The 26,864-nt window shown below is 38.3% G+C and overlaps 1 protein-coding gene across 10 annotated transcripts in view; it reads left to right on the top strand.

Annotated features, from left to right (window-relative positions):
* Nucleotides 1–26,864, top strand: part of LOC148854119 (inositol hexakisphosphate and diphosphoinositol-pentakisphosphate kinase VIP2-like) — a 130,731-nt gene that overhangs the window by 48,458 nt on the left and 55,409 nt on the right. For all 10 annotated transcript variants that reach the window (XM_088983835.1, XM_088983837.1, XM_088983836.1 and 7 more), the window contains 9 exons: nucleotides 5,187–5,279; nucleotides 15,749–15,823; nucleotides 16,050–16,135; nucleotides 21,659–21,865; nucleotides 21,944–22,043; nucleotides 22,121–22,191; nucleotides 23,585–23,666; nucleotides 26,113–26,271; nucleotides 26,505–26,547. In XM_088983835.1, the coding sequence (XP_088839961.1) occupies nucleotides 5,187–5,279; nucleotides 15,749–15,823; nucleotides 16,050–16,135; nucleotides 21,659–21,865; nucleotides 21,944–22,043; nucleotides 22,121–22,191; nucleotides 23,585–23,666; nucleotides 26,113–26,271; nucleotides 26,505–26,547 (916 nt within the window). The remainder of the gene's footprint in view (nucleotides 1–5,186; nucleotides 5,280–15,748; nucleotides 15,824–16,049; nucleotides 16,136–21,658; nucleotides 21,866–21,943; nucleotides 22,044–22,120; nucleotides 22,192–23,584; nucleotides 23,667–26,112; nucleotides 26,272–26,504; nucleotides 26,548–26,864) is intronic.

The raw sequence follows: 26,864 nt of genomic DNA on the forward strand, positions 1-26,864 counted from the left end.
TAAAACAAGAACATATTTCCTTTGGGAAATAAGGATCCCATCCTTGGATCTGACAACTTCTATGCCAAGGAAGTATCTCAACTCCCCCAGATCCTTAATCTCAAATTCTGTACGGAGGAAAGACTTAAGAGCCAGAATGCCTGAGGCATCATCACTAGTCACTATAATGTCATCAACATACACAATGAGATACACTGCTAGAGATCTACTTTTCTTTACAAACAGAGTATGATCTGACTGTGTCTGAACATAGCCGAATTTAACAAGTGCAGCTCTAAATCTCTCAAACCAGGGTCTAGGAGATTGTTTAAGACCATAAAGAGATTTCTTCAATTTACATACCTTTCCTTGCATATCTTTCCCATACGTCCCTGGAGGAAGACACATGTAGACCTCCTCATGTAAGTCACCATTCAGGAATGCATTCTTTACATCCAACTGATAGAGAGACCAATCAAAGTGAGCTGCCAGAGATAAAAGAACCCTTACAGGTGTCATCTTGGCAATAGGGGCAAAAGTCTCCAGGTAGTCAATCCCATATGTTTGTGTGTAGCCTTTTGCAACAAGTTTGGCCTTGTACCTCTCAATTGTTCCATCAGCCCTGTATTTAATGGTAAAAACCCACTTGCACCCAACTGGATCCTTCCCTTCGGGCAAATCCACCACCTCCCAAGTACCATTTGCATGTATAGCATCCATTTCGGTCTCCATGGCATCTCTCCATTCTGGAATCCCAAGAGCTTCTGAGACAGACCTAGGAATGGGGTTCGAAGCAACAGAAGAGAGATAGGCAAAGTATGAAGGAGAAAGCAGGTCATAAGAAAGGTGTTTGGAAATGCAGTGTGCAGTATATTTCCGCTTCCCTTTCCTAACAGCAATGGGGACATCAAGATCTGGGAAGGATGATTCCAAAGGAGCTGAAGCAGTACCTGTTATCTCATCTGTGATTGGGAATGTATGAGCTTCATCTGTTGTAAAGGAAACTATTTGCTCATTCCTGGATCTCTGCCTTTGATACACTTTGGGATTATGGATAGGACGAGGGGGTAAAGAAATAGGGGCACTAGGACAAGAGGTATGAAGTGATTCATCCTCCTTTGACTGATTTGGTGAGGATACAGGTTTGTCAAGAGACTGAACTGGGACAGGAAGAGGAAGGGCAAAAACTTGTGACAGACTCTCTCCCTGTGGACAATGTCCTTCCTGAGATGAACCATAAAAAGGAGAAAGTTCATCAAAGGTAACATCCATAAAGACATGTCGGGTGCCAGTCTTTGGATCAAAACAACAATAACCCTTTTGTGTGGGGGAGTAACCAAGGAAGATGCATTTGTGGGCTTTTGGTTCAAACTTATGTCTTTGCACACTTGGAATGTGAACATAGCAGGTACAACCAAACACACGAAGAGGAATTGGGAAGAGATCCTTTTCTGGATGAAGAAGACAGAAGGGGGATTTAAACCCTAAAACCCTGTATGGCATACGGTTTATGAGATAGGTAGCAGTAAGTACAATATCACCCCAAAATCTTGTGGGAACATGTGAGGCAAACAAAAGGCTCCTTGCAACTTCAACAATATGTCTATTTTTCCTCTCAGCAACTCCATTTTGTTCAGGGGTTCTAACACAGGAGCTTTGATGAATAACCCCAATGTCAGAGATATACAAGGATAAACTCTTCTCAAAATACTCTTTTGCATTGTCAGATCTGAAAACCTTGATTCTTGTATCAAATTGAGTTAAAACAAGCTCATGAAATTGCCTCACAAGTCTTGGGACTTCATCCCGGGATTTCATTAAGTATATCCAAGTGAATCTAGAGAAGTTGTCAATAAACAAGATAAAATATCTGTAACCCCCCATAGAGGATAAGTGGTAAGGCCCCCACACATCAGAGTGCACAATATGAAAAGGAAAAGAGGATCTTTTATTGCTCATAGGGTAATTTTTTCTACAATGCTTTGACAACTGACAGGACTCACAATTGAGACTGGACACACTGACTTCCTTAAACAGTTTTGGAAACAAATGGCTTAAAGCAGAAAAAAGGTAAATGACCCAACTGACAATGACTCAACATAATTTGACTAACAGACTCTGAAAAAGTAGAACCAAAAGCAACATTCTTGGGATGATCAAAGCATTGGCCAGGGGTGTCGAGCAAGTATATTCCATTCGCTTCATGGCCACTCCCAATCACCTTCTGAGATTTCAGGTCCTGAAACATAGTGAGAAGGGAAAAAGGTTACACAACAATTCAATGACTTGGTCAGGCTACTTATAGATAATAAGTTGGTATTTAATTTAGGCACATGAAGAGTGGAAGATAAGAGTAAGGAGTTTGTAGCCTTGACAGTTCCTTTGCCAGAAATAGGGGCAAGAGAACCATGGGCTAAGGTGATTTTGTCACGGCCAGGAAGTAAGTCATATGAAACAAACAAAGTGGAAAGGTTGGTCATGTGATCAGAAGCACTTGAGTCTATGATCCAAGGGGTTTTGTGATTACCTGAGGTGGATGCATGGTTAGCGGAAGCCCTTATACCTGAGTGAGCAAATGCAATGGTGGCTGGACTCCAGAAGGGATGGATGATGAAGATACACCTTCAAGTTGACTGATCATCTTTCCAAATTTCTCATATTCAGCTTTCATGGCTGCCAACTGTGCACTGGTAGATTCAACCTCTGTATCTATGCTTGTGGCTGCATATGCACTTCCTGTCTTTCTACTATCATTCTTCTTCTGGAATCTGATAGGTACAAGATTGGGATGCAATTTCCAACACTTGTCTTTTGTGTGTTTCGGCTTCTTACAATATTCACACACCACCTCCTTCCTTCCTGTGCCATTGTGAGCTTTTGTAATCCCTTTGGGTTTAATTCCCATATTTGCAAAATGATCATTGATACCGACTCTTTGAACCTGCACTTGCCTCCTACTTTCTTCACTGCTGACCAAAGTATATGCTTGTGACAAGGAAACATCTTCCTTGGACAAGATGTTTTGGTTTGTAATGTCGTATTCAGAGTTCAACCCTGTCAAGAATTCAGAGACCCTATTCCTTTCAACCAATTTTCTGTAGGTTTCAGCATCCTTGGGGGTATCCCATGTCACAGCCTCTATCAGATCAATCTCTTGCCATAGAAATTTCAGGGTTGAGAAGTATGCTGCAAGTGACTTCTCCCCCTGCCTTAGATTCTTCACATTACTTTTAAATTTGTATGCTCTGACAACATTCAACTTCTGGGTGTAAGTTTCTGCAACACTATCCCAGATTTCTTTAGCCGAGTTCATCCACAGGTAATGTTGGCTAATCTGTGGCTGCATTGAGTTCACAAGCAACCCAATCACTGTATAATTCTCCTGCACCCATTTCTCATAGGAGGGATCCTCCTCTGGGGGAGCTTTCTTGCTCCCAGAGATAAACCCCCACTTTCCTCTACTGCAAATATGAATTTTCACAGATTGTGTCCAGGCCAAATAATTGGTTCCATCCAATTTAACTGTAGTTACAGCCAACAAGGAATCAATTGTAGTTCCAGAATTATGTCCATATTCAGCAGTGCTCTTGTTCTCAATTTCTGAGTAGTCCATTATGTAACAATTTCAATTAGGGTTTTGGCAAGCCTTTAAAAGCGATATGACTTCAAGGAACTCAGATTGTGTTGAAATAATAGCAAACACAGCAACCCACAAATTCAGTTCAGAACTGACAGCCGTGAGAACCAAGTTCGGTGGCAGCATTTTCAAAGAGAAGAAACCCTGATTCAGCCTTCAAGGAACAATCAGTAAGCCTCCAAACAATATGTATTCTTGGTTCCCAACAATAATTTCCCAAGGAGAACAAAGAAAACAATCCACAGTACCTAAGAGGACCTTTTACAAACACTATGCATGCAACAGTCAACACTTCACTGTTAACAAGCAGAAATCACTTCAAGAACACTTTGTCTAGGTCCAAGAAACAACTGAACTAAAGTAGAGGCTTGTACTACTTAATTTAAATCAGTTTTCAGCAGTTTGGAAGCCCAAAAAACAGTCGAACAACACTTGTAGAATAACCCAGAAATCAGTCCAGCAACAGTGGGCCGATTGGAGGTGTGCTTCGAATGCTTTAACAGTCCTCCCAAATACCAAAAATAACTCAACAAAGATCTTGAGAAAACAACTTACAGTATCTCTGGTTTGAACTTCAAACCAGGCCGAACTCTTTGCTCTTTGAGCTAGCTTCGAAAACCCTTTTCTCTGATTTCAAATCAGGCTGAAAAACTTGCTCTCTGATTCCTCCTGGTCACCGAACCCTTCTCCAAGTGTATAGAAAACTTGGGCACCCTCCAATGGCCTCCAAGAACCAGGCGAATGACTGTAAACATTCAGCCCTAGAACCTCCTCATGCAGTTGGCTGAACTAGAACCACATGAGGGACACGCCAAGTAACGACCCGCTCTGATACCAAGTTGAAAAACAGTCGTAGAAGTAGGGACTGTGCTAGAAAACCAGAAAAAACTAACAAGAGAAGATTAGAGAAGATTAGAGAAGAAGAGAGAGAGAGAGAGAGAGAACTGCGGCAAGAAGGGTTAGAGGATGAGGAGTTCGAACTTAATCTTCCCTCTAACACTCTAATACCTTTTATTTAAGTTAATCTTTGATAAATTACAGAGAAGCCCTTGAGTGGGCAGAAAAATACAAAAAACAGAACACTACAGAGTATGGGCCCAGAATAAGGCCCATAACAGAGAGAAACATAACATAACATGGAGTGACAGTCTATGGGCCATTCGGCCCATCTCCTCTACAAGTTTTGAAGGTATTCAATTTTTCTTCACGGGTGACTTATATAGAGAGAGTTCCTTCTGTGCTCTTACAATTCCTTCCATTGACTGCTAGTGAGTAATTTTCTTTCTTCTATTAGATTGTTGTGTAGAGAAGTTTCTGTTGCATTACTACTATACAAGTTGAAGTGCATTTGCATGCCAACAACATTGTACTTACTACTTCTGGAAGTGTCTCTGTATAGATTATCATATGCACACCTTTTATCCATTCCATTCTCCTCGTATTCTTTTTGTTATTTCAGCCATGAAAATGTAATTGTGTGACTTTATCATATTTTCAATGTGACATTTTTCTTTTGTTTCTGCACTTGACCACTTTAAGAGGCCTCAGAGTTTTATTCATGTTATTATAGGTGTACACAGTTGGTCCAGAATATGCACATGCTGAGGCAAGGAAGTCTCCTGTTGTTGATGGTGTTGTTATGAGGAACCATGATGGAAAGGAAGTAATGTGTAGCATTTAATGATAAACTTTATTACTTTTACAGTTTCAATGTGAAGCTGGTTATTTTTTGGCCTTTTGTTGTTTCCATACAATGTATTAGGATTGAAAGTTTCACTTGCTCTTGATAGTTGATGCATGTTGTGTGTGTGTGTGTGTGTGTGTGTATTCCTAGCAGAGGCAAGGGACCTATTGGCTTCTAAGAATGCATCTCTGTACTGGATTCCAAGGGATTTAAATGCCATTGCAGATGGATTAGCAAAACTAGTTGCCATTCTGGAGACATTGTATTGTGACAATTTCCTTCCTGAGTAATTTTTAGGGGCCTGACCCCTGTTTTGTACTCATACACCTTGTGTACCCCCTTTTTCTTTTAATGAAATCTGTTAACTTCCTTCAAAAAAAAATCCCTGTTTTTTAGTAGTATAATGTATAGGTTTGAGTGTATACTTAATACAATGTTCTCTGTTATTGATTAAAAAGCACAGCTGATATGTCATTGCTATCAGTACTATCATCACCATGCCACTGCCAAACCACTCATTTATACCACTCTACACGGTTTTACTCAAACGTCAACTTCTATTACAGAACATCCCAACTAAATTTATCAATCATCTTTTTAATTGAAAGGCATAGTAGATGTTGTGTCTTTTGGTACAACAAAGAAAGGTTCTACCATTGTTTAAGTGGTAGGGACTTTCAACAAAGTAAAGGTGGAAGAATATGGAGTTATGTTTAAGGATGTAACTGCTAGTGGAGGTTGAAGGTCTCATGGCTAGGACATTCTATTTGTTCATTCTTTGGAGGTTGAATCTCTTGAGATTCTGCGAAATTGTGTAGACATGTATTCTTTAGCATTATCAGATTGAAGAACACAGATAGTAGAACCAAACTGAGTTTTTATTTCCATAAAGAAAGATTTGAATACAGAAAATAGTTCGGACCTCTCCTTCAACAAATATAACCATGTAACTCTTGAAAAATCATCAACAAAAGTAACAAAATACTTTAACCCCTAATAAGACACTATAGGATATGGGCTCCAAATATCTAAATGAACCAACTGGAAAGGCTTGGACACACGACTCATCGCTCGAGGAGGAAAAACAGTTCAATGATGCCTGCTAAGCTGACATGCATCTCACTGAAAACTGATGTTGGACAGAAGTGAAGGAACCATGACACGAAGACTCTGCAATGAAGGATGACCTAGCTGACAATGAAGTTGAAAGGAAGACACTTCGGAGAAAGAAGACTGAAAAGCAGTATGTCCTAGCTGACAATTGATGTTGTAGGTAATAAAGACCACCATATTCAACTCCACCAAATTGCCTCTTCGTCTTTAAGTCCTAAAACACAATAAGAAGGAAAAGGTGTAACAGAACAGTTCAGTGACTTCATAAATTTACTAACAAACATAAGATTGAAAGGAAAACAAGGAATATATAGAACAGATGATAAAGGAAGTTGAGATGTTGGGTTCACATGTCCTATGCTATAAACAAGGGACTTATGTCCATTAGCAAGAGTAAAAGAGGAAGACAGAGGGTTAATTCTGAAAAAATAGATGAAGTACAAGTACCTGACATGTGATCAGAAGCTATTGAATCAATGACCCGTGGAGATGATGATGTAGAGAGAAGACAAGTGGAGCCAATACCTGATGTCTGAGCAAGAGTAGCAGTGGAAGAAGATAAGGCTGCAACTAGCCGATTATATTCTTCCTTAGAGATAGTCATTGTCTCCCTTCTGTATGATTATTTGTGGCAGCCATTTGTGGTTAAGATTGTGATACATCCTCTTGATAGGTAACCTAATTAGCATAGTTCCTGGTTTCTTCAACAACCGACAATACTCCATAATATATCCCTCATGATGGCAATGTGAGCAAAACTGAACCCCATACAAATCTCTACAATAACCAACTGTATGTCCTTCCAACCTACAATGAGTACAGAACCTTCCATTACCATTCCTGCCTCGTCCACGGCCACCTCTACTACTGCTATCACCTATACCACGTGGAGGTCTTGGAGGACCACAACCACCATTCCCACGTCCTCCTCCATAAGTACCATGACCTCATCCACCACTCCCATATACAACTAGTGTTGCTCAGTAAGATGGAGGGGTGGATTCAGATAGTTTGGCCCTATGAAGTCTAGAAAACACATCCTCCAAGTCAGGTAACTCTAGGCTGCCAAAAATCTGAGCTCTTATTGGTTCATACTCAGGTTTGATTCCTGAAAGAAACTTGGCTACATATAGTTCTTTTCTTTGCTTCTTCATCACTGTAACATCATTGGTGACAGGTTGGTATATATTCAGTTCCTCACAAAGATTCACCATACCAAAATAATAATCCTTAAGAAACTTATCTCCCTATTGTAGACTTAAAAATGACTGAAACAACTGATATATTCGAGTGATATTATTGCTCCTCGAATACATCCTCTTCACTTGTTCCCAAATCTGTTTTGAGGTATCAAGAAAAATAAGGTTGCAGCTGATTTTTGTTTCCATGGAGTTTCACAACCAAGTTTTGATTTGAGCATCCTCCTGTAACTACTCTAAATATTTAGGATTATTAGTCCCGGGTTTATTGTCTGTAATATACTTCAATTTCCCAACTGCCGTAAGTGATACTTTTACAGATTTTGCCCAAACAACATAATTTGCAGTTCCACTCAACTTGATAGTAGTTAACATAAAGGTTGTGGGGGCCATAACACTCGATTTCACCTCCATTCTAACTCCCCTTTCTAAGAAAAAGGAGATTACCACTGTATTCTACCAACCTGAATACCTTCACAGCTCACAAAATCACTTGTCACACCACTATTAAACTCTTCACAGCATCAAACACTTCTTTAAATCATCACAACATTAGTCACCAACCAGAAAAATATCAGTCACATCATTCCCTCTTGGACTCGATCCACTAGAGGGATACACACTTCACTGTTCACCTGTCACAGCAGTTGTGATGGTCAAAACCATCACAAATCACCAAGAATGTTCACGAAATCTGGTCCGATCCTTGTAGCAGTGAGTACCAGCCTTCCAAAAGAAACCCTAGATAGATTGATTATGAAAGGTGTCGAGAGATATATTGTATTTAGGTTTTTGGAGGTTACAAGTGTATATTTGTAATGCTGACATTTTGCTTATTGAAGCCATTAATTGTGTGGGATTAGGGTTGAATGAGAGTGGATATTTTGTTGTGAGTCTGTAAAGAGATCAGCAGTCAGCCATGTATCTCTTGTTCTCATAGTGGATATTTTTTCCTCTCTTCCTGTGGATGTAGGCTACTGAGATGAACCACGTTAAATCTTGGTATTTTCTCTATTTCTTCTTCTTATTTTCTTCTTGATTTATTATTCTGTTTTATGTTATTTGACATTATATTAGAGCAGGTTTAGTGTGGGAATTAATTTGGTGAACTAAGGAAGACTAGCAATAGACTAGCAATCGAATTACTGTTCACGATTACTATTTACGGCTACTGTTCACGCGAGGTTTGTGGTGTTTGAATCTATGAAGCAATCTATTAGGGACTTTTACCATTCAATGAAGAATATTTGTGAGTATTTTTCATCATTCTTCTAGAATTTTACTAGACTCCGAAAGGGGTGATATTGTTTCTTGTTTCTTCTTTCTGAAACTAGGAAAAAGTAACATCTGATTTGGATTTTCTTGGGGTTCTCTCATACCTAGTGGAATCTAGACTTGAGCTTTTAGAATTCAGGTTGTTTTTATATGAGAAAGAAGATCAAAAGGTCATTTGGGAAAGGAAATATGATCTGGTTGGTATATTAGGGCATCTTTCAGCCCTTATTTTTATTGCTATTAAAGCTTTATTTGGATTCTTCTCTTTTGTTGGCTCTCTGGAAGGATTCCCTCTTTGGAAGGATTTATATTTTCCCTCCTCACCTTGTGGGTTATGCTCCCTAGCATCTGAATTAATTCATATCTTTAATCAAATTCTCGTTTCTATATTGCATATCAATTGTTTGATTTATTGTTTAAAAGGTTGGTTATTGGTCATTTATCCAAGTTTGGTGTTTTCTTTGGAAGCTCTAATTTTTTTGAAGAAGTATTATAGAAGCTCTACAACTTCTCTGGTCTATTTATAATTATCAATAGCATCATGTGATACTTCTTTGGTCTTGATGGTTCTCCATTGTTATGATCGGTTTTGATCTGATCTTGTTTGTGTCTTGGTTTGATATTTGAACTATTTTGGTGAATGATGGATCTATTATCATCGGTCAATATTTGGTTTGTTTATCTCATACATGTTTTGCATGGAAGATGTTTGACAAAATGTTTCAGCAATGATCCTTTATTATGTTCATCAGTTCTGAGTTATTGTTGAAGAAACCCTTGGAGTTTTGATATCCTTTGGTGACATGGGATTTTGATTCACTTTATCTAGTTAGCTTTCCAATTGGCCAATGTTGATTTGTCAATTTGGTTTATGGAATTCATAGTTGGCTTTCCGTTGATCAACTCTGAATCTTTGCTTTGGTTTATGGAATTCAGCATAGTTGGCTTTCCACTAGCCAACTCTTCTTTGTTAATTCTATTGACATTTCTGGTGATCTAGTTGTTTGACATGGTTAGTTCTTCACTTCGGAGATTGTGATTAGCCTTTTTATGGTCAAATTTGATTCTTTGGCATGATATATATTGTCTTTTCGTTGGCCAACTTCAGTTAGCTGATTACTAGATCATGACTTGGCTTTACTCTGGCTTTCTGATACGAGTTCATTCAGCTTTCTAACATACAATTTTGGTTTCTAAGAGCCCCCTTCAACATCTCAAGTTTCATGGTTGTTGCTTCAATAGTACACCTATTTTCATAGAGGTTACTTCAACATCTTTCTTGCAAACTCTAGCTGGATTCCCCACCTTGAGTTTAGGGGAAGGTATTGAGAGATATTGTATTTGGGTTTTCGGAGGTTACAAGTGTATATTTGTAATGCTGATAAATTTTGGGAACTTGTATGTATTTATGGGAGGAAGAGGGGTCTGTGTGAAATTCTAGTATAATTTGGATTTTGGCCTTTTGCTTATTTAAGCCATTGGTTGTGTGGATTAGGGTTGAGTGAGAGTCGATATTTTATTGTGAATCTGTAGAGAGGTCAGCCATGTATCTCTTGTTCTCATAAAGACATTTTTCCCTCTCTTCCCATGGATGTAGGCTACCGAGTCAAACCACATTAAATCTTGGTGTTTTCTCTATTTCCTCTTATTTTCTTCTTGATTTGTTATTCTATTTTATGTTAGTTGACAAAAGGGAACCCTACCAGATCTTCACATCTCCTTCTTTGATACCATGTGAAAATATGGCATTACAAAGATAAAATACAGCAATATATGTTGCGGCAAGTCTGGAATAGAAAAGAAAGAAAGGAGAGAAGAGAAGAAAAGAGAGAATGCTCAGTTTGGAAAGAGTGAAAATGCAAATACATACAAAATAATACAAAATATAAGGTTTTGCACTCTACATATTTGCATTTGTATTCTTTCCAAACTAAGCCGAAGGAGAAAACTGCTTAACTGTGTTAGAGAGATATTAGAATAACTTAATCTCCTCATAGCAGTTGGCCCAACTTTATATTAAGTAAATGGAAATTACAAGTATGCCATTAATTATAGTAGTCGAACAAGACTACAATATGTTTTAAATATTTGATGAGAAGAGACAAACAAAGATAGAAGAGAAGAGAATGAGAGGAGGAGGACTCGAAGATTGGGTTCAGAAAAGAAGTGAGAAAGCTAGCAATTGCCACCCCTCTACTTGTATTTATATTCATATCCAAATATGTGCAAAAGGGCTGAATTACCCTTATTGCTTACATGGCAAAGAATAAAACAAATTAATAATATATTTTTGAAATAACTACTAACTAACAAACTGAAATAACTAACATAACTACTAATTGTACGGACACAGTGGGGTCCACATCAGTAACTTGCATAGGTTTGCCTCTAACTTCTTTCTTGGAACAACTTTGGTGAGAAGATCTGTGAGCTGCATGTTGGAGGTGATATATGGAAGACACACTTCTTAAGATGAAACCCTTTCTCTAACAAAATGCTGGTTTACTTAATAGCAGCTTGATTATCACAATACAACATTAAGGGCTTCTCATAAGCAACACCCAACTCCTCAAATAGTGATTTCAACCATAGGATTTCAGCCACACCATTTGCCATGGACCTATATTTAGTTTCAGCACTGGAATGAGAAACAACACTCTGTTTCTTACTCCTCCAAGAGACAAGGTTACCTCCTACAAAAGCATAATATCCAAAGGTAGAACTTCTATCATCAACACTCCCAACCCAATTAGCATCTATGTAAATCTCTATCTTCATGTAATCATTATTCTTGAATAGTATACCTCTACCTGGGCACCTCTTCAAATATGCTAATATCCTCTCAACCGCAAGTAGGTGAGTGGTTCTAGGAGAGTGCATATACTGACTGACAACACTGACTGCATAACTAATGTCCGGTCGTGTGAGACAAAGATAGAGGAGTTTTCCAACCAAACGTTGGAACATAGCTTTATCTTCAAGAGGCTCTCCACCCTTTGCATTGATCTTGTGATTCTGTTCAATAGGTGTGTCTGTAGGCTTAACACCTAACTTTCCAGTTTCTTTCAATAGGTCAAGAACATACTTTATTTGAGAAACAAAAATCCCATGTTTAGACCTAGCTACCTCAACACCCAAGAAGTATTGTAGCTCTCCCATATCTTTTACCTCAAACGCTTGATGAAGGAGTTGTTTAAGAGACTCAATCTCACTATTATCATTCCCTGTCACTGCAATATCATCCACATACACAGCAAGCAAGGTCAAGGATGAATCCACTCTCTTAATGAATAATGTATAATCTGACTAGGCCTGCACATAACCGAATTTTCCAAGGGCTTGTTTGAATCCACCAAACCAAGCTCTGGGGGATTATTCCAGTCTATACAAGGCTTTATTCAATCGGCAAACCTTCTTTCCTGTTTCTGCATCATAAAATCTAGGAGGCAACTGCACGTAGACTTCTTCCTGCAAGTCTCTATTAAGGAAGGCATTTTTAACATCCATTTGGAACAAGGGCCAAGATTAACTAGCTGCAAGGGATAATAAAACTCTAATAGTGGTCATCTTTGCTACTGGAGCAAAAGTCTCCAAGTAGTCCATACCATAAGTCTGAGTAGATCCCTTTGCAACTAACCAGGCCTTATACCTTTCAATGGAACCATCAACATTATGTTTCACAGTAAATACCCATCTACAGCTATCCAATGATTAACTGTTGGAGAGGACATGTACTGACTCACCACACTAACTGAATACGCAATATCTGGACGAGTTACAGTAAGATAATTCAACTTTCCAACCGATCTTCTATATTTCTCAGGATCTTCAAATAATTCACCATCTTTTGTGAGCTGCAAGTTAGGAATCATTGGAGTGCTACATGGCTTAGCTCCCAACTTTCCCGTCTCAAACAACAAGTCAAGTACATATTTCCTTTGAGATAAGAATATTCCCTTCTTGCTTCTTGTTACCTCAACACCCAAGAAGTATTTCAACATTGCCAAATCTTTGGTATGAAACTGAGTGTGGAGAAAGGATTTAAGGGATGAAATCCCTGTAGTATCTCTCATTGTAATGACAATATCATCCACATACACAACTAACAAAATGATGCCAGCAGTAGAGTGCTTGAAGAAAACAGAATGATCAGACTTACTTTTCTTCATACCAAAATTCTCGATTGCCTGACTAAACTTTCCAAACCAGGCACGAGGACTCTGCTTCAACCTGTATAGAGACTTATGAAGATAGCAAACTTTCCCATACTCCCCCTAAGCAACAAAGCCAGGCGGTTGCTCCATATAAACTTCTTCTTGAAGATCCCCATGAAGAAAAGCATTCTTGATGTCTAACTGATGAAGGGGCCAATTGTAAGTAGTTGCCATAGAAATAAACAACCTGACAGAAGTAAGTTTAGCAACAGGAGAAAAGGTATCGGAATAATCCACTCCATAAGGATTGATTTTAACTGTAAACACCCATTTACACCCAATAGCCTTCTTATTTGCAGGTAAATTTACGAAGGTCCAAGTACCATTGTCCTCTAAAGCATTCATCTCCTCAATCATAGCATTACGCCATCCAGGGTGAGAAAGAGCTTCTTTAACAGTCTTAGGAACAGAGGTAGAATCAAGAGATGCAATAAAAGAACAAGAAGAGGACGACAAATGATTATAAGATACAAATGAAGATACTGGATAAGTACACTTACACTTACCTTTACGAAGAGCAATAGGAAGATCATCATTCGAGACTGGTTCTGATGACAAATGAACAAGATCAGTTGAGACTGGATCTGCTGGCGAAGGAGCTGGTGCAGGACATGGGTTCGAAGGGGTTGGTCGCCGAGAATAAACCTGTACTGTAGGTGGCTTAGGCCTGGCAGGAGCAGATTCAATAGGATGTGAACCAGATGATGTGACAGTATAGATTAACAAATCATCATCCTCCCCCTGACTTGAATGAGGAGTAGATGGAAAGAAAGGTGTATCTTCTAGGAAATTAATATCACCTGACACAAGATATCTGTGAAGAGTAGGACAATAACATCTATACCCTTTTTGAACATGAGAATACCCAAGAAAAACACACTTCAAAGATTTTGGATCTAGTTTGGTAACCTGAGGACGAACATCCCGAACAAAGCATGTACACCCAAATACCCTAGGCTCAATAGGAAACAATGTTTTATTTGGAAACAGAACATGATAAGGAGTCTTACCCTGAAGGACAGATGAAGACATACGGTTAATCAAAAAACATCCTGTGGAAACTGCATCAGCCTAGAAAGGTTTAGGAACCTTCATTTGAAATAACAAGGCTCTTGTAGTTTCAAGAAGGTGTCTATTTTTCCGTTCAGCAAGAAGTTTGATGAAGAATGCCATGCTGAAGCATGTAAGTTTGAAAGGATTATGAGAAGTACTCTTTAGCATTATCACTTCTCAATATTTGTACAGAAACATTAAATTGAGTTTTAACTTCAGCACAGAAAGCAGAAAAATGAGAAAACACCTCAGAACGATTTTTCATTAAATATAACCATGTCATACGAGAGTAATCATCAACAAAAGTAACAAAATACTTAAACCCAGTTTTGGACTCAACTGGACACGGACCCCAAACATCTGAATGGACTAATTCAAAAGGAGCATTAGCTCGTTTATTGACTCTAGGACTCGAACTAAGACGATGGTGTTTAAGCAAACTGACAAGATTCACAATTTAATGACGACAAATTCTGAAATTGAGGACAAATTGCTTTAACACATGGAGAGAGGGGTGGCCCAACCGACAATGTGCTTCAAAAGGGGTTACAACTCCAGAACAGGCTATGGATCTTGGAACTTGTGTATCAAGGATGTAGAGACCTCCAGACTCGTGTCCCTTACCAATAATCTTCTTCATCGTAAGATCCTGAAATAAACAATAATCAGGAAAAAATGAGACACAACAATTAAGGGTACGAGTGAGTTTTCTAACAGAAATTAAATTAAATGATAACTGAGGTAAACTAAGAACATATGACAAAGGAAGTGATGGTGTTGGACTAATTGTGCCAGACCCAATAACACAAGATGTTGACCCATCTGCTAAAGTAACAGGAGAGGTAGATTTATGTGACTGAAAGGTAGAAAACATACTTGAATTACCTGTCATATGATCTGTAGCTCTAGAATCAATGACCCATTTGGAAGAGGAGGAAACAAGACATGTATTGGGTTTACCTGACTCGACGATGGCAGTAACAGGAGTAGATTGAGGTTTCAATGATTCTTGGTACTGAGCAAATTTGGCATATTCATCTGCAGATATCATAATAGACTTCTCAGAAGTATCCGTGGTGGATGCAACATGGGCTGACTGAGTTTTCTTATTCTGCAACTTCCTGCAATCCCGCTTCATATGTCCTGGCTTATGACAGTAATGCTATACTATCTCTCCTAACTCCTGTCCACGAGTATTAGTATTCCTGTCATAGTTACTTGACCTATCACTACCACTCCTGTATAGTTACTTGACCTACCACTACCACTCCTTGACCTACCACTACCACTATCTCTCCTAACTCTTCCTTCCACCACTCCTTCACTAGGCTGGAAGGACATCTTTTCTACGTATCCTTTTAAGATTTACTAAAATAAATGATTTAGGTTTGGTAATTGGTGTTTCAGAATGGCATGACTTAAGAATCTGGATGTATTCATCACTTAAAAGAATAGAGGGGAGGGGTGGCTGAGGATGGCAAAAATGGAAGCAATAATCTATTGTTCAGTAACTTGGAAATTTATGATCCTCTTTGTTTGTAGCAGTTTCAGAATCATCATTTGTTTCTTACAAAAATGTTAATTCTTTTTATAGGTGAGGTATCCTGTATTACTGACTCCAACAGAGAAGCAAATGGCAAGAGATGTTTGCATTGCATTTCGGCAAGCGGTAGAGTTTTCTGTTATAAAATGAACATTTTTCCTGTGGATATTTATATTGGCCCACCTTTTATTTTTGTTGTTTTCTCAGCATTTTTTCATAGCAACTTGCATAAACAGGTACTGGAGTTCCATTTCATTATCGGTGCCAATAATCATTGGCCCACCTGGCGTTAATCAAATTTGGCATGGTTTGCTTGTTGGTCACTACACTTGCTGTTTCAATGTACTTGCAGGTGTGTGGATTTGATCTCTTACGTTGTGAGGGACGATCATATGTTTGTGATGTGAATGGTTGGAGTTTTGTGAAGAACTCTCACAAGTAATTCTCTTCTGATTTCTCAATCCTTTAATAATTTAGGATGATATTATTTCTATTGTTGAAAGGGGGTTATTGTTGGGTGCAATTGTAAAATCCCTGGATGTAAGCATGAGATCATGGTTTCAAGTCTGAGTGCTGCCACTTTGTGCAAAAAAGGCCAAAGGTTAGGCCCATATCCGGTCCACTCCTCTAAAGACCCCAGATAGCCATGGCCAACATTGGGTAATGGCCTCTTATTCTTTCTATGTATCCTTACTCTTTGAACTATTCTACCTGTTTAAATATTTATGAAAGTATGTAGTTATTGATAAAAAATATCATTAATTACCTAGGGAATATGAATACGATATTTCCCTTTATATTGCAAGTCTTTTATTTAGGTTTCTTAAGGCTGCATTTGTTTGTGGTGTAAAACCTCATCGATGGAGTTTCACACTGAACAGTTTAAAACCTCTGAACTGTTGAGCTTCAAAAAACGTGATTATCGATGTAAAATCCACTCCATCCAAATGCCGGAAAATCTGAACTGGTAGTGGAGTTTTACATCGATCTTGATTTACACTGCAGACAAATGCTGACAAAACCGAACTGGCGGTGAGGTTTTACACTGCAAACAAACACAGCCTAAATTGTTTTTCTGCTTTTGTATCCAATCTTGTTACTAAGCAACTTAGACTATTACCCTCATCCACCTCAAAGAGGGTGAGGTCTTTAAAATTCGCCCTTATAGGTAGCAACAAAACAACTATCTCCCTGTCAAAAAGATAAAATAAAAGAAAACAACAGTCTCCAGCATATTGCTTGTAGTTTCCAAAAATAAGAAGCTGTCTTCATTGTTAAAATTCTCTTAGCTTGATTACCTTTTATACTATAAACAATACCATTGAACTGTTAGAAACTCTTGTTGTTTTCTTTTTGACTGGGAACTGTAAAATTTGATTAGAGAAAAGCAAAGAGGCATACGAATTAACTCAACTAAACCTTGTCTCAACTATATGGGGTTGGCTATATGAATACTGTTCTGCCATTCTACTCTGTTCACTGTTATATCATTGTTAAATTATGGATCCTCAAATCATTTCTCACTATTTCAACCCGTGCCTTTTTTTTTCCTGTTCCTATCTCTTATAAACCCTCGAACCTCCAATAGATAGATTTCCACTGCTGCTTAGTGGTCTTCTTTGGCTCTTTACATGTGAAGAGATCATCTTACACTACTTTCCCTCGTTTTATCACCTATTGGGGCTACTTCTAGGTTCTTCCAGATATATTCATTTCCGATCACATCTTTTCTAGTTTTCCCACTCATCCATTTCGGCAATTACATTTCTTCTATATTCATTTTTTAGACATGTTTCTTGACTGCCCAACATGCTGCTTCATACAACATTACTGGCACTATAACCGTTTTATAAAAATTTCCTTTTGGCCTATGTAGTATTTTCCTATCACACTCTGGATGCACTCTCTGTTTCACTATTCTGCTCTAATTCTGTGGCCTACAGCCACTTCAATCTCTCCTTTGTTATGGATTATCTAACAAAGTGATAATAGAGGTCATATTGAGATATCTCTTGGTCTCCTATCCTAGATGTACTTCAGTTTCGGCTCCTATTATTACTTTTCCATGGTTAATTATCATAATATTGCAGTATCTTCTAGGTCCTTTCTATGTTTTAACATTTCTAGGATTTCAGATATTTTTCTTTTCATATGCAGTTCTTGTTTGGAGCAGGTTAGCTCTATAGGTTTAGGGTTTTACTTCCTTCTCTAGGTGCTTAGTCTATCCATCTCCTCAAGCTTTGAGAGGCTGAGATAGATTGAGAGGTCCCTTGGAGGTTACTAGAGTGACAACGTCTTGTATGCCCAGAAGACTTCTTCGCCTGGTTAATGGATCCTCAAAAGACTTATTTCCAATGCCTCTAGAGAGCTAAGACAAAGATTTCCTCTCTTTCCCTTCCTATTTACTCTAGTGGCAGATATTCTAGATGCCTTCATGCAAAAAGCAGTCAATCTGGGTCTCATTCAAGGTTTCACAGTTGGGCAGGAGAATGTTCACATTTCTCATCTGCAGTATGCAGATTACACCATCTTCTTCATTCAAGATAAAAAAAGGATTACCTCCTAAACCTCAAGATGATACTAAAGTGCTTTGAGGCTGTAACTGGATTGAAGACTAATTCTTTTGATATTTAAGGTTCTGGCTAAGGTGAGAAATCAAATTGAAAAATTCCAACATGATTTGTTGTGGGATGGGGAAGGTGAGAAAAGAGACCACCTGGTGAGCTGGGAAATGGTGTGCAGACCAAAGAGGGAAGGTTTGGGCTTGGATCACATTACTAAAAGGAAGCAGGCTCTTGGCAAATGGATTTGGAGGTTTAAGATGGAGCAGAACTCTCTTTGGGCTTCTTTAATTTGCAGAAAATATGGTAATAGCAGTTTAGGAAGGCGCAGCAATCATCCGTTACCTGGATTCTCTCATGCAAATCCATAGAAAGATATTCTCTAAACCATTGACTCCTCCCCTCATCTTAGATTCAGCCTTGCAAGTGGTAATATTATCAAATTTTGGACGGATCTATGGTGGGGTCCAAGGCCTCTTTGTGATTCTTTTCCTTCTTTATTTAGACTGGTCAATGACTAATAAGCCTTGGTTTCCTCCATAATCCTCCAAGATAACCATACTCTCTCCTATAACTTTAACTTCCATAGAGACTTAAAAGATTCTGAAATTTCTGAAGTCTCTGCTTTGATTTCCTTTCTTACAGATATCTATATCACCCCCTCTTGTCGTGATAAATTAATCTCACTCCTAGTGGCACTTTCACAACCGAATCCTTCCTCAAGCTAACAGCCAAGCTTTCCTTAGCACCTTTCTCAGACAAGCGGATGTGGCTCTCCTCAGCCCCCAAGCGTGCCTTTCTTTATTTTGGAATCTGCTTGGGGCAGCTCAATACTTGTTACAACTTGCAAGAGAATAAAGGAAAGCTGTCCATTTCTCCCCATGTTTGTGTCATGTGCTATAGAGACGAAGAGTTAATTGGCCACCTGCTCATCAATTGTCATGTAGCTAGAAGCTATTGGCATTTCTTCCTTGACCTGATCTTTAGAGGGAACTACAGCTGGACTCCTCTCAACACTGTAGGAGAGTTCCTTGATCAATGGCAGAACTACATGTTGGGAAGGAGAGGCCAGTGCTGTTGGAAAGCCATCACCCATGTGGTGATATGGGGAGTCTGGGAGGAACGCAACAGAAGATCTTTGAGTGCAAGGAATCCTCACTAGAAAGCTTAAAATGTTTAAACCAAGATTTTTTCTGGTGTGAGCATGGGAGATTTGCAAAGATGCTGGTTAGAAGTAATGCAGTCTTCTCCGACCAGGCCTCTCACCAGCTCCCCCATTGCTCCAAGGCCAAGATATTGATTACATCCTGCAGTTTGATGGCGGCTTTAGAAGAAAGCAAGTTGATCTTATTGCTGCAGGTATTGGGGGCATCATTAGTAAAGCTGATGGAGGCCTGGTTTGGGATTCGGTGGTCCTACAGTTGCCTCAGATGCCGCTACTTTGAAACCCATGCCCCTTTAGAGGGGCTCCAGATTGCTAATCAGCAGGAGATTAGTGACTAGGGAGGAAATTGGGTGGGTTTGGGTGGGTTGGGTGTGGGTCAAGTTTCAACCCAATCCATCTAACCCATCAACCCATTAATGACCCATTTAGATCAAATTAAATGGGTTGGGTTCAACCCAAACCCACCTAAGCCCAACCCATTAATCCTTTAATTCATTAAATGAGAAACACATACATTGCGGAAAAATACAGAATTACAGAAAAACACAAATATGCAAGAAAATAAAAATAACAGAAATTACAGGAAATATAAAAATTATAGAAAGATTACAGAAGTTACAGAAAATGAGAGAGAGTAGACTAAGATGGTTTGGGCACACACATACAATACCACCAACTCCACCCATTAGAAGAAGTAGTTTATTACACAGAAGGGGCTAGAAGAGTTCAGGGTAGACCAAAAAAGGACATGGGTAGAAGTAGTAAGAAATGATTTAAGCACTAATAATTTAACAGTGGATATGGCTTTAAATAGAATGGATTGGCAAAACAGGATTCATGTAGCCGACCCCATATAGTTGGGATGAGGCATGGATGGTGATGATGATGAACAGAAGTTACAGAAATTGCAGAATAATATAACAAAAATTATAAAAAAACAGAGAAAATGATAGAATTTACAAAAAGCATGGAAAATAAAAAATTAAAGAAAAATAACATAAATTGCAAAAAACATAGACAGTACAAATTTATAGAAAATAACAGAAATTACAAAATAATATATGAAAACTTGCGCAAAGCTCAGAAAAATTAAAAACAACAAAAAAAAATACAGAAAAGCCAAATTAGGTTGGAATTTCTCTTTTATCCTTCCAAGTTCCAATTTCCAACCCAACCCTCTCTCTCTATCATATAGACACAGGAAATAGAGGAGTTATGTCTACAATCAATGGGATGAATAATGGTGCAATTAATGGGGCACTTGTTGAGGTGCAGAGACAGCAATATCCAGTAATGGAGCTCTAGCAGTGAAAAAGCCCCCTTTGTTGCCGTCAAAGGACTGCCATAGCAAGGTTGATGGACGAGGGCACTGCATATGCATGCCAATCATCTGTGCAATGAAGGTTTATTATTTGGCATGGCGATTTACATGGGAGCGGCGATGCTTCATGCCAGAGGGACCAGGAATCACACATCACCTCAGATTAGAGAGAGAGAGAGAGAGGATGAACAAACAATTCACTGAGAAACCCTATCTTTGGGGAGAGAAGGGGGGATCAAACAAACAGTTTGCTGAAAAACTCTAGCTGTAGAGCTCTTTAGCCATGAGAATATAGAAAAATGAAAATTGCATGTTAATGGATACTTGTTGGTTACCTATGATCCAACCCGCCCAATCTGCTAGTATGTTAATGGGTTGGTTGGGTTCTAAGATCTCCTCCACTTTGAATTGTAGCTTCAGATGGATCACAAGAGAGTTGAATCAGTTGGCAGATAGTTTAGCTAAATCTTCTATAGGAAGGGATATTTTGTTGAGCAAATATATTGCCATTTTAACCTCTTACTCCATTAAATCCACTAATCCAATCACTGTTAATCTTGTTAAAGGTAATACTTAGTGTAGAAAGTTGTACTAGGATATTTCTATTGGGTTAAAATTGTTTTGAGCATTTTTGTGAAAGAAGTGCACCTGGTGAAAGTCAGTTCACAGGCCTCCCGTATTTCTCTCTTTTCAATTGAGCCACAGGGTTCATATCTTCTTGTATACTTGGACATGTCAACATGAAAATCACATTGCAGTTTCCTGATATCTTCATCAATACCATGCTTGAAACAATGGTTGTACAATAATCCACTTCTTTGTAACCCAGTTATTTTCTCAGTCCTATTATTATTTGTTTATTAGTGGATGCTTAATTTATTATTTTATAGATATTATTCTTTTTACATATACAGGTATTATGATGATGCTGCCTGTGTACTAAGGAAAATGCTCCTAGATGCCAAGGCACCCCATCTTTCTTCAACTATTCCACCAACCCTGCCATGGAAGGTCAATGAACCAATCCAACCTTCTGAGGGATTGACACGTCAGGGGAGTGGAATTATTGGCACATTTGGGCAGTCAGAGGAGCTACGATGTGTCATTGCTGTTATCCGCCAGTAAGATTTGCATGCTTCACATCTTTTACTTCTTTAAATAGAATCCCCTGATTATTTAGTCCTGTTTTACCTTGTCAGTGGTGATCGGACTCCCAAACAGAAAGTGAAGTTGAAGGTTACAGAAGAAAAGCTGTTAAATTTGATGTTAAAATATAATGGTGGGAGGCCAAGATGTGAGGTGCTTATTCTATCTTATTCCTTTTCTTGTTTTAACCAAATTTACTTTAGGACCATTTACGACCTTGCTAATTGCAGACAAAACTGAAAAGTGCGGTTCAGTTGCAAGATTTGTTGGATGCAACACGAATGCTGGTACCTCGTAAAAGGTATACATTTTTAAAATAGATATTCTAGTCTATGCATGTGCAGACCACCCTATTTTCTTTTTTTTTTTTGGGGGGGGGGGAGTGGAGTGAATGGATAGATCTAAGTGATGACATATACATTGTGTTTGTGCTGTATTTTTTTTTTGGTTGGTTTGGAGTCTGCATTTTTTTGGTGGTTGGTCTGGCATGATGTATGATTTTTTTCTCAATCAGAAACAATGATATATGTATTGAAAAATCATCACATACAAGAAAAGGTGGGGGCATAAAAAGAGGAAAGAAACAAGGATATATGTATTGACTCAGACCCATTGCTCTTTTTGTAGATTCCTAGAGAGTTGAACAGTGTGGCAGATGCTCTGGCTAAACCAGGGGTGTGAAGAGATTCTTTGTACAGTTATTCAAGTTTACCGTTATAAATGCTTGGGAGGTTTTCTATGGATTTTTTGTATTGATGTGATCTTCTTGTTTCTTTTGTATATCCTTGCCCTTTTTTGTTGGCAATGAAAGAAAGCTTTTCCTCAAAAAAGAAGGAAATAAACGGAAAAAAGAATGGTTGCTCAGTTGGGCATTGGGCACATCACCTTTTATTAGGTTATTATTTAGGGGTATGCCCCACTTTATAAAAATGTCATATGCTCCAAATATCACCCAAATGAAAAGGAAGAAGCAAGGATAGACAAGAGAGAGGCCCATAAGCACCCAAGGAAGGGTAGAGCCCCTTGCTTCCCATATATATAGAAACTGGAAGGGCCTTTTTACAAAGCTCTATCATTATATCTCTTGATATGAAAAAGTTTGTGAGGACTTCTTAACTTATGCTGGGTGTTTCCTCAGTTCTTGTTTGAGCTATTGTGTATCTGGACGACTAAAGGTCTTAATTGCAGAGGCAAGAAGGTTTAGAGTATCACCCCTGCTTGTATAATTTGGAGGGTGTGGAAGGAGAAAAACAGTAGACTTTTATCTTTTTTCTATTAGAAAAATATAATTCTGTTAATAACAATAATAAAATCTTTACCAAGATAATAATATTGATATTTTTTTCTATCTTTTTATCAAATCATTCTTCTCCTGTCTCTTCTTTTTGTTTCCATGAATTGTAACTTCATATCTATTTATTGTTTTGCTTATATTATAAGAGGGATCACTGTCATCATATTGCCCTGTTATACTTTATTTGATATTGTCATTTTATGTCTTGTGATGTCCTGCCATTCTCCTTTCATCAGATCATCTTCTTTTTCTTTCCCCCTTACTGTTCCATTGACATGCTTTATTTTCTCTAACTATATGTAAGCATGGCAAATGGAACTTCTGTCCACATATACAGATGTGTAAACATTTATTAGTACTATTTCATTCAATTGATTTCTAAAATGTTGTACAATTTTAGGTGTGATCGTGAAAGTGATAGTGATGCAGAAGACATTGAACATGCTGAAAAACTTCTACAAGTTAAAGCAGTACTTGAGGAGGTTTCATTCAACATTTTCATTCTCCAATTTGCCATGTCTTGTTCAACCATTGATATTTTTTGGTTATGCGCATTTTAATTGTTCTTTGTTTTGAAACCTAGCAGCTTTACAAGTAATGGAAATGAGTGAAATATTCAAACATCAGGTCTTTTCTTGGGGGAAGAAAGACAAGACTGAAAGGACACGTTTTAACAAGAAGGCTAGCCAAACAAATATACAATAAAAAGAACAACAAAATACAAATAGAAAATAATATCCAGTGAAAATAAAAACCCTTCTGGTACACTTGGTCCTAAGGTATCAAACAAAGAGTTGGTAGATCGTAGAACCCATCTGAATTAGATGTTCTCTCTTGATGACAAAAGTTTAGCCTCTCTAATAAAGTTCTGGACAGACCAGGGTCCCTCTCACCAATCCACTCGCTATCAAGTTGGTCATGAGGCATCCCTCATATTGAAGAGGTGTGGGCTCAAACCATGGAAAGGTAGGCTCTCCATGTTGTGTTCCAGTGAGCCCCCATGTACACCCTGTCATAATCCACTTACTAGGTCTAGTGTATAGCACCTGGCCCCTATGGAGGATAAAACAGCATCACCAATACCAAAAAAGGACCAGGCTCCCTCTCTCATTTCGCCTCATCTCAATTTACAAGTCATCCTCCACCTCCAACTTTGATATTCATATATCCTTTCCCTGTTAATGAGGTTGGGAAGCCTTTCTAGAAAGAATCAACACTGGTGATCTGCTCCAAAAGAAGAGACCCAATACTTGTTTGTCCCCTCATTGGTGTGTTCTTTGTAAAATTGATGGGGAAACCGTTTTTCATCTTCTAGTGTCTTGCCAATTTGCAAAGTCTATTTGGGAGTGGGCTTTCTCTCTTTTTGGGTGTACTTGGATTCCTCCATCAAATTTGCAAGGCCTTTTTGCTCATTTTTTCAGATGGCGTATGAAAAGGGGAAGGACTATGTGGAGAGGGACTATGTGGAGAGGATTGAGGGCAGTAGTATGTTGGTCTTTATGGGAAGAAAGAAATCCCAGAATCTTCTCTGATGTAGAGAGAGGTGCTAAAGAGTTGAGGGCCCTAATCCACATAACGGTTATTCAATGGATGAAGTCCCTGGAGCTGTTCACAGAATATACAATGGATGACATGCCCAGGAAGTGGGGTGAGATTGCTATCTGTATCCAGACTAAAGCAAGGATTAGTGTGTCTTGGACTCCCCCACTTGCGGGTTTCATAAAACTAAACTTTGATGCAAGTAGCAAAGGGAACCCCGGACAATCAAGGAATTGGGGTGTCTTCAGGGATGAGAATGGGGTTGTTTCTGCCATGTTCTCATGCCCAATTGGAGTGGGTGATTCTCTCAGAGCTGAGATCCATGCAGTTATGGAAGGTGTCCAGAAAGCTAGAGAGATGAATATCAGAAAACTCATAATTGAAGGGGACTCGGAGGTGGTGGTTGGGTGGCTGAACAAAGAAGATAGTGGTTTATGGAGTTATAATAATTTGAAGAGGAAATTCAGATGTCTGGTTCGAGAAATGGAATTTAAAATCAGTTGGGTAAAAAGATCAGCTAATTCTTTTGCTGATGGGTTAGCTAAACAAGGGGTGGACAGGGATGTCATGTTCTGGGCACAGATGTAATTTAATTTTCTTCTTTTTTTGTCCTCTCTTTCTCCCTTGTTTCCTCTCTTGGGGCTCATGATGTAGTTGGAAGATAAGAAAGTTTGTCTTCCTCCCTGTAATTTATTGTGATAATTAATGAATTGTGTTATTGATCAAAAAGAAAAACAAAGATACTATTGCAGTAATGCCAACATTTCTGCTCAAATGGAGTCATGATAATCAACAGGATCCAAGATTACCATAATGATTTTCCCTTAGATCTCTTCTTTTCCTTCTTACTTTTATTGCCAATAGCAGATCAAAGCAGTTCTATTTGAAGATTAAAAGAAAGTAAAGCAATTATACAAGCTCCCTCCAGACACATTTAAGCCCTAGAGTCTACTCTGCTAGACTCCCAATACAAATTTCCCTGTTTATCCTGTCCCTATTTCCAGTGAATCAACTAAAACATTGGCTAATCTTCTAACCCCCCTAAATGGGGTGTTCATTCTATGTGCTAGAGTTCGCATCTTCCCTTTCCTTGTTCCATCCAAACAATATTCTGATTTATCTCCAATGTACAAGTATGACATTAGTTTGAGATCAGAAAAGTTGTTATCAATCATGATATTGCTAATACTAACAGACCATCAAAGCCCTCCAATCATGAGACAGCACATACCAGGCTTACCAGCAAAGTACCTAAATTTTTTATAAGTTGGATATGTTTTACAATTTGCTCTTTATGGACATGAATACAACAATTTGGGCATCATTGAATCATTCCAACTGGGATCACTGTCATTTGCTTAGTAATATCCTAATTGTTCTTGTATCTAGGGTGGGCATTTTTCTGGCATTTATAGGAAAGTCCAACTAAAGCCATTAAAGTGGATTAAGGTTCCAAAAAGTAATGGTGAAGGTGAAGAAGAATGCCCTGTCGAAGCTTTGATGGTTCTCAAATATGGTGGTGTTCTTACTCATGCTGGTAGAAAGCAGGTGATTACCATTTAACTGGTCTATGCATTATTTTTTATTTTGCAATTGCACATTTATATACATAGGTCAGTCAACTAATGAATGTTGAAGGTTTGAACTTTTCTGTTTACTGATGACTCATTTATTATGTCATGCCTTTTCTGTAGAATCTGGTTTAATTGTAGTTTCTCCCTTAATAAAAGGTTGTAATCATCATGTAACCATTTTCTCTTTCTCAAATTATTTTTATTCAGGCAGAAGAACTGGGCAGATATTTCAGAAACAATATTTATCCAGGTTATATTTTAACTGAAATCTTTCCTTATCTTTGAAGCCTATTTGTATAGATTTGAGAAATCTTTCCTTATCTTTCCTTAACTCTATACTTCTCTTATGAAAATTATGAATAATTATTAAGGAAATATGTCTATGGTACCTAGGGAACTACCCTAGGATCTATGTTTTCTATATAAAAAAATCCATCGCCTAGGCAACTAGGTGACAAGGCGCCCCCCTAACGCCCAGCCTCGCCTTGGCGCCTTGAAAACTATGTGTAAAACAAATAGAAACTCAAACTTCTATCTTTTATTATGGTTATGACTACTGGCCTTCTG

This window comes from Nelumbo lutea, chromosome 4 (genome assembly GCF_056320005.1).
Source record: "Nelumbo lutea isolate HS-2025 chromosome 4, American lotus-T2T, whole genome shotgun sequence".
In the NCBI taxonomy this organism is placed as follows: domain Eukaryota; kingdom Viridiplantae; phylum Streptophyta; class Magnoliopsida; order Proteales; family Nelumbonaceae; genus Nelumbo; species Nelumbo lutea.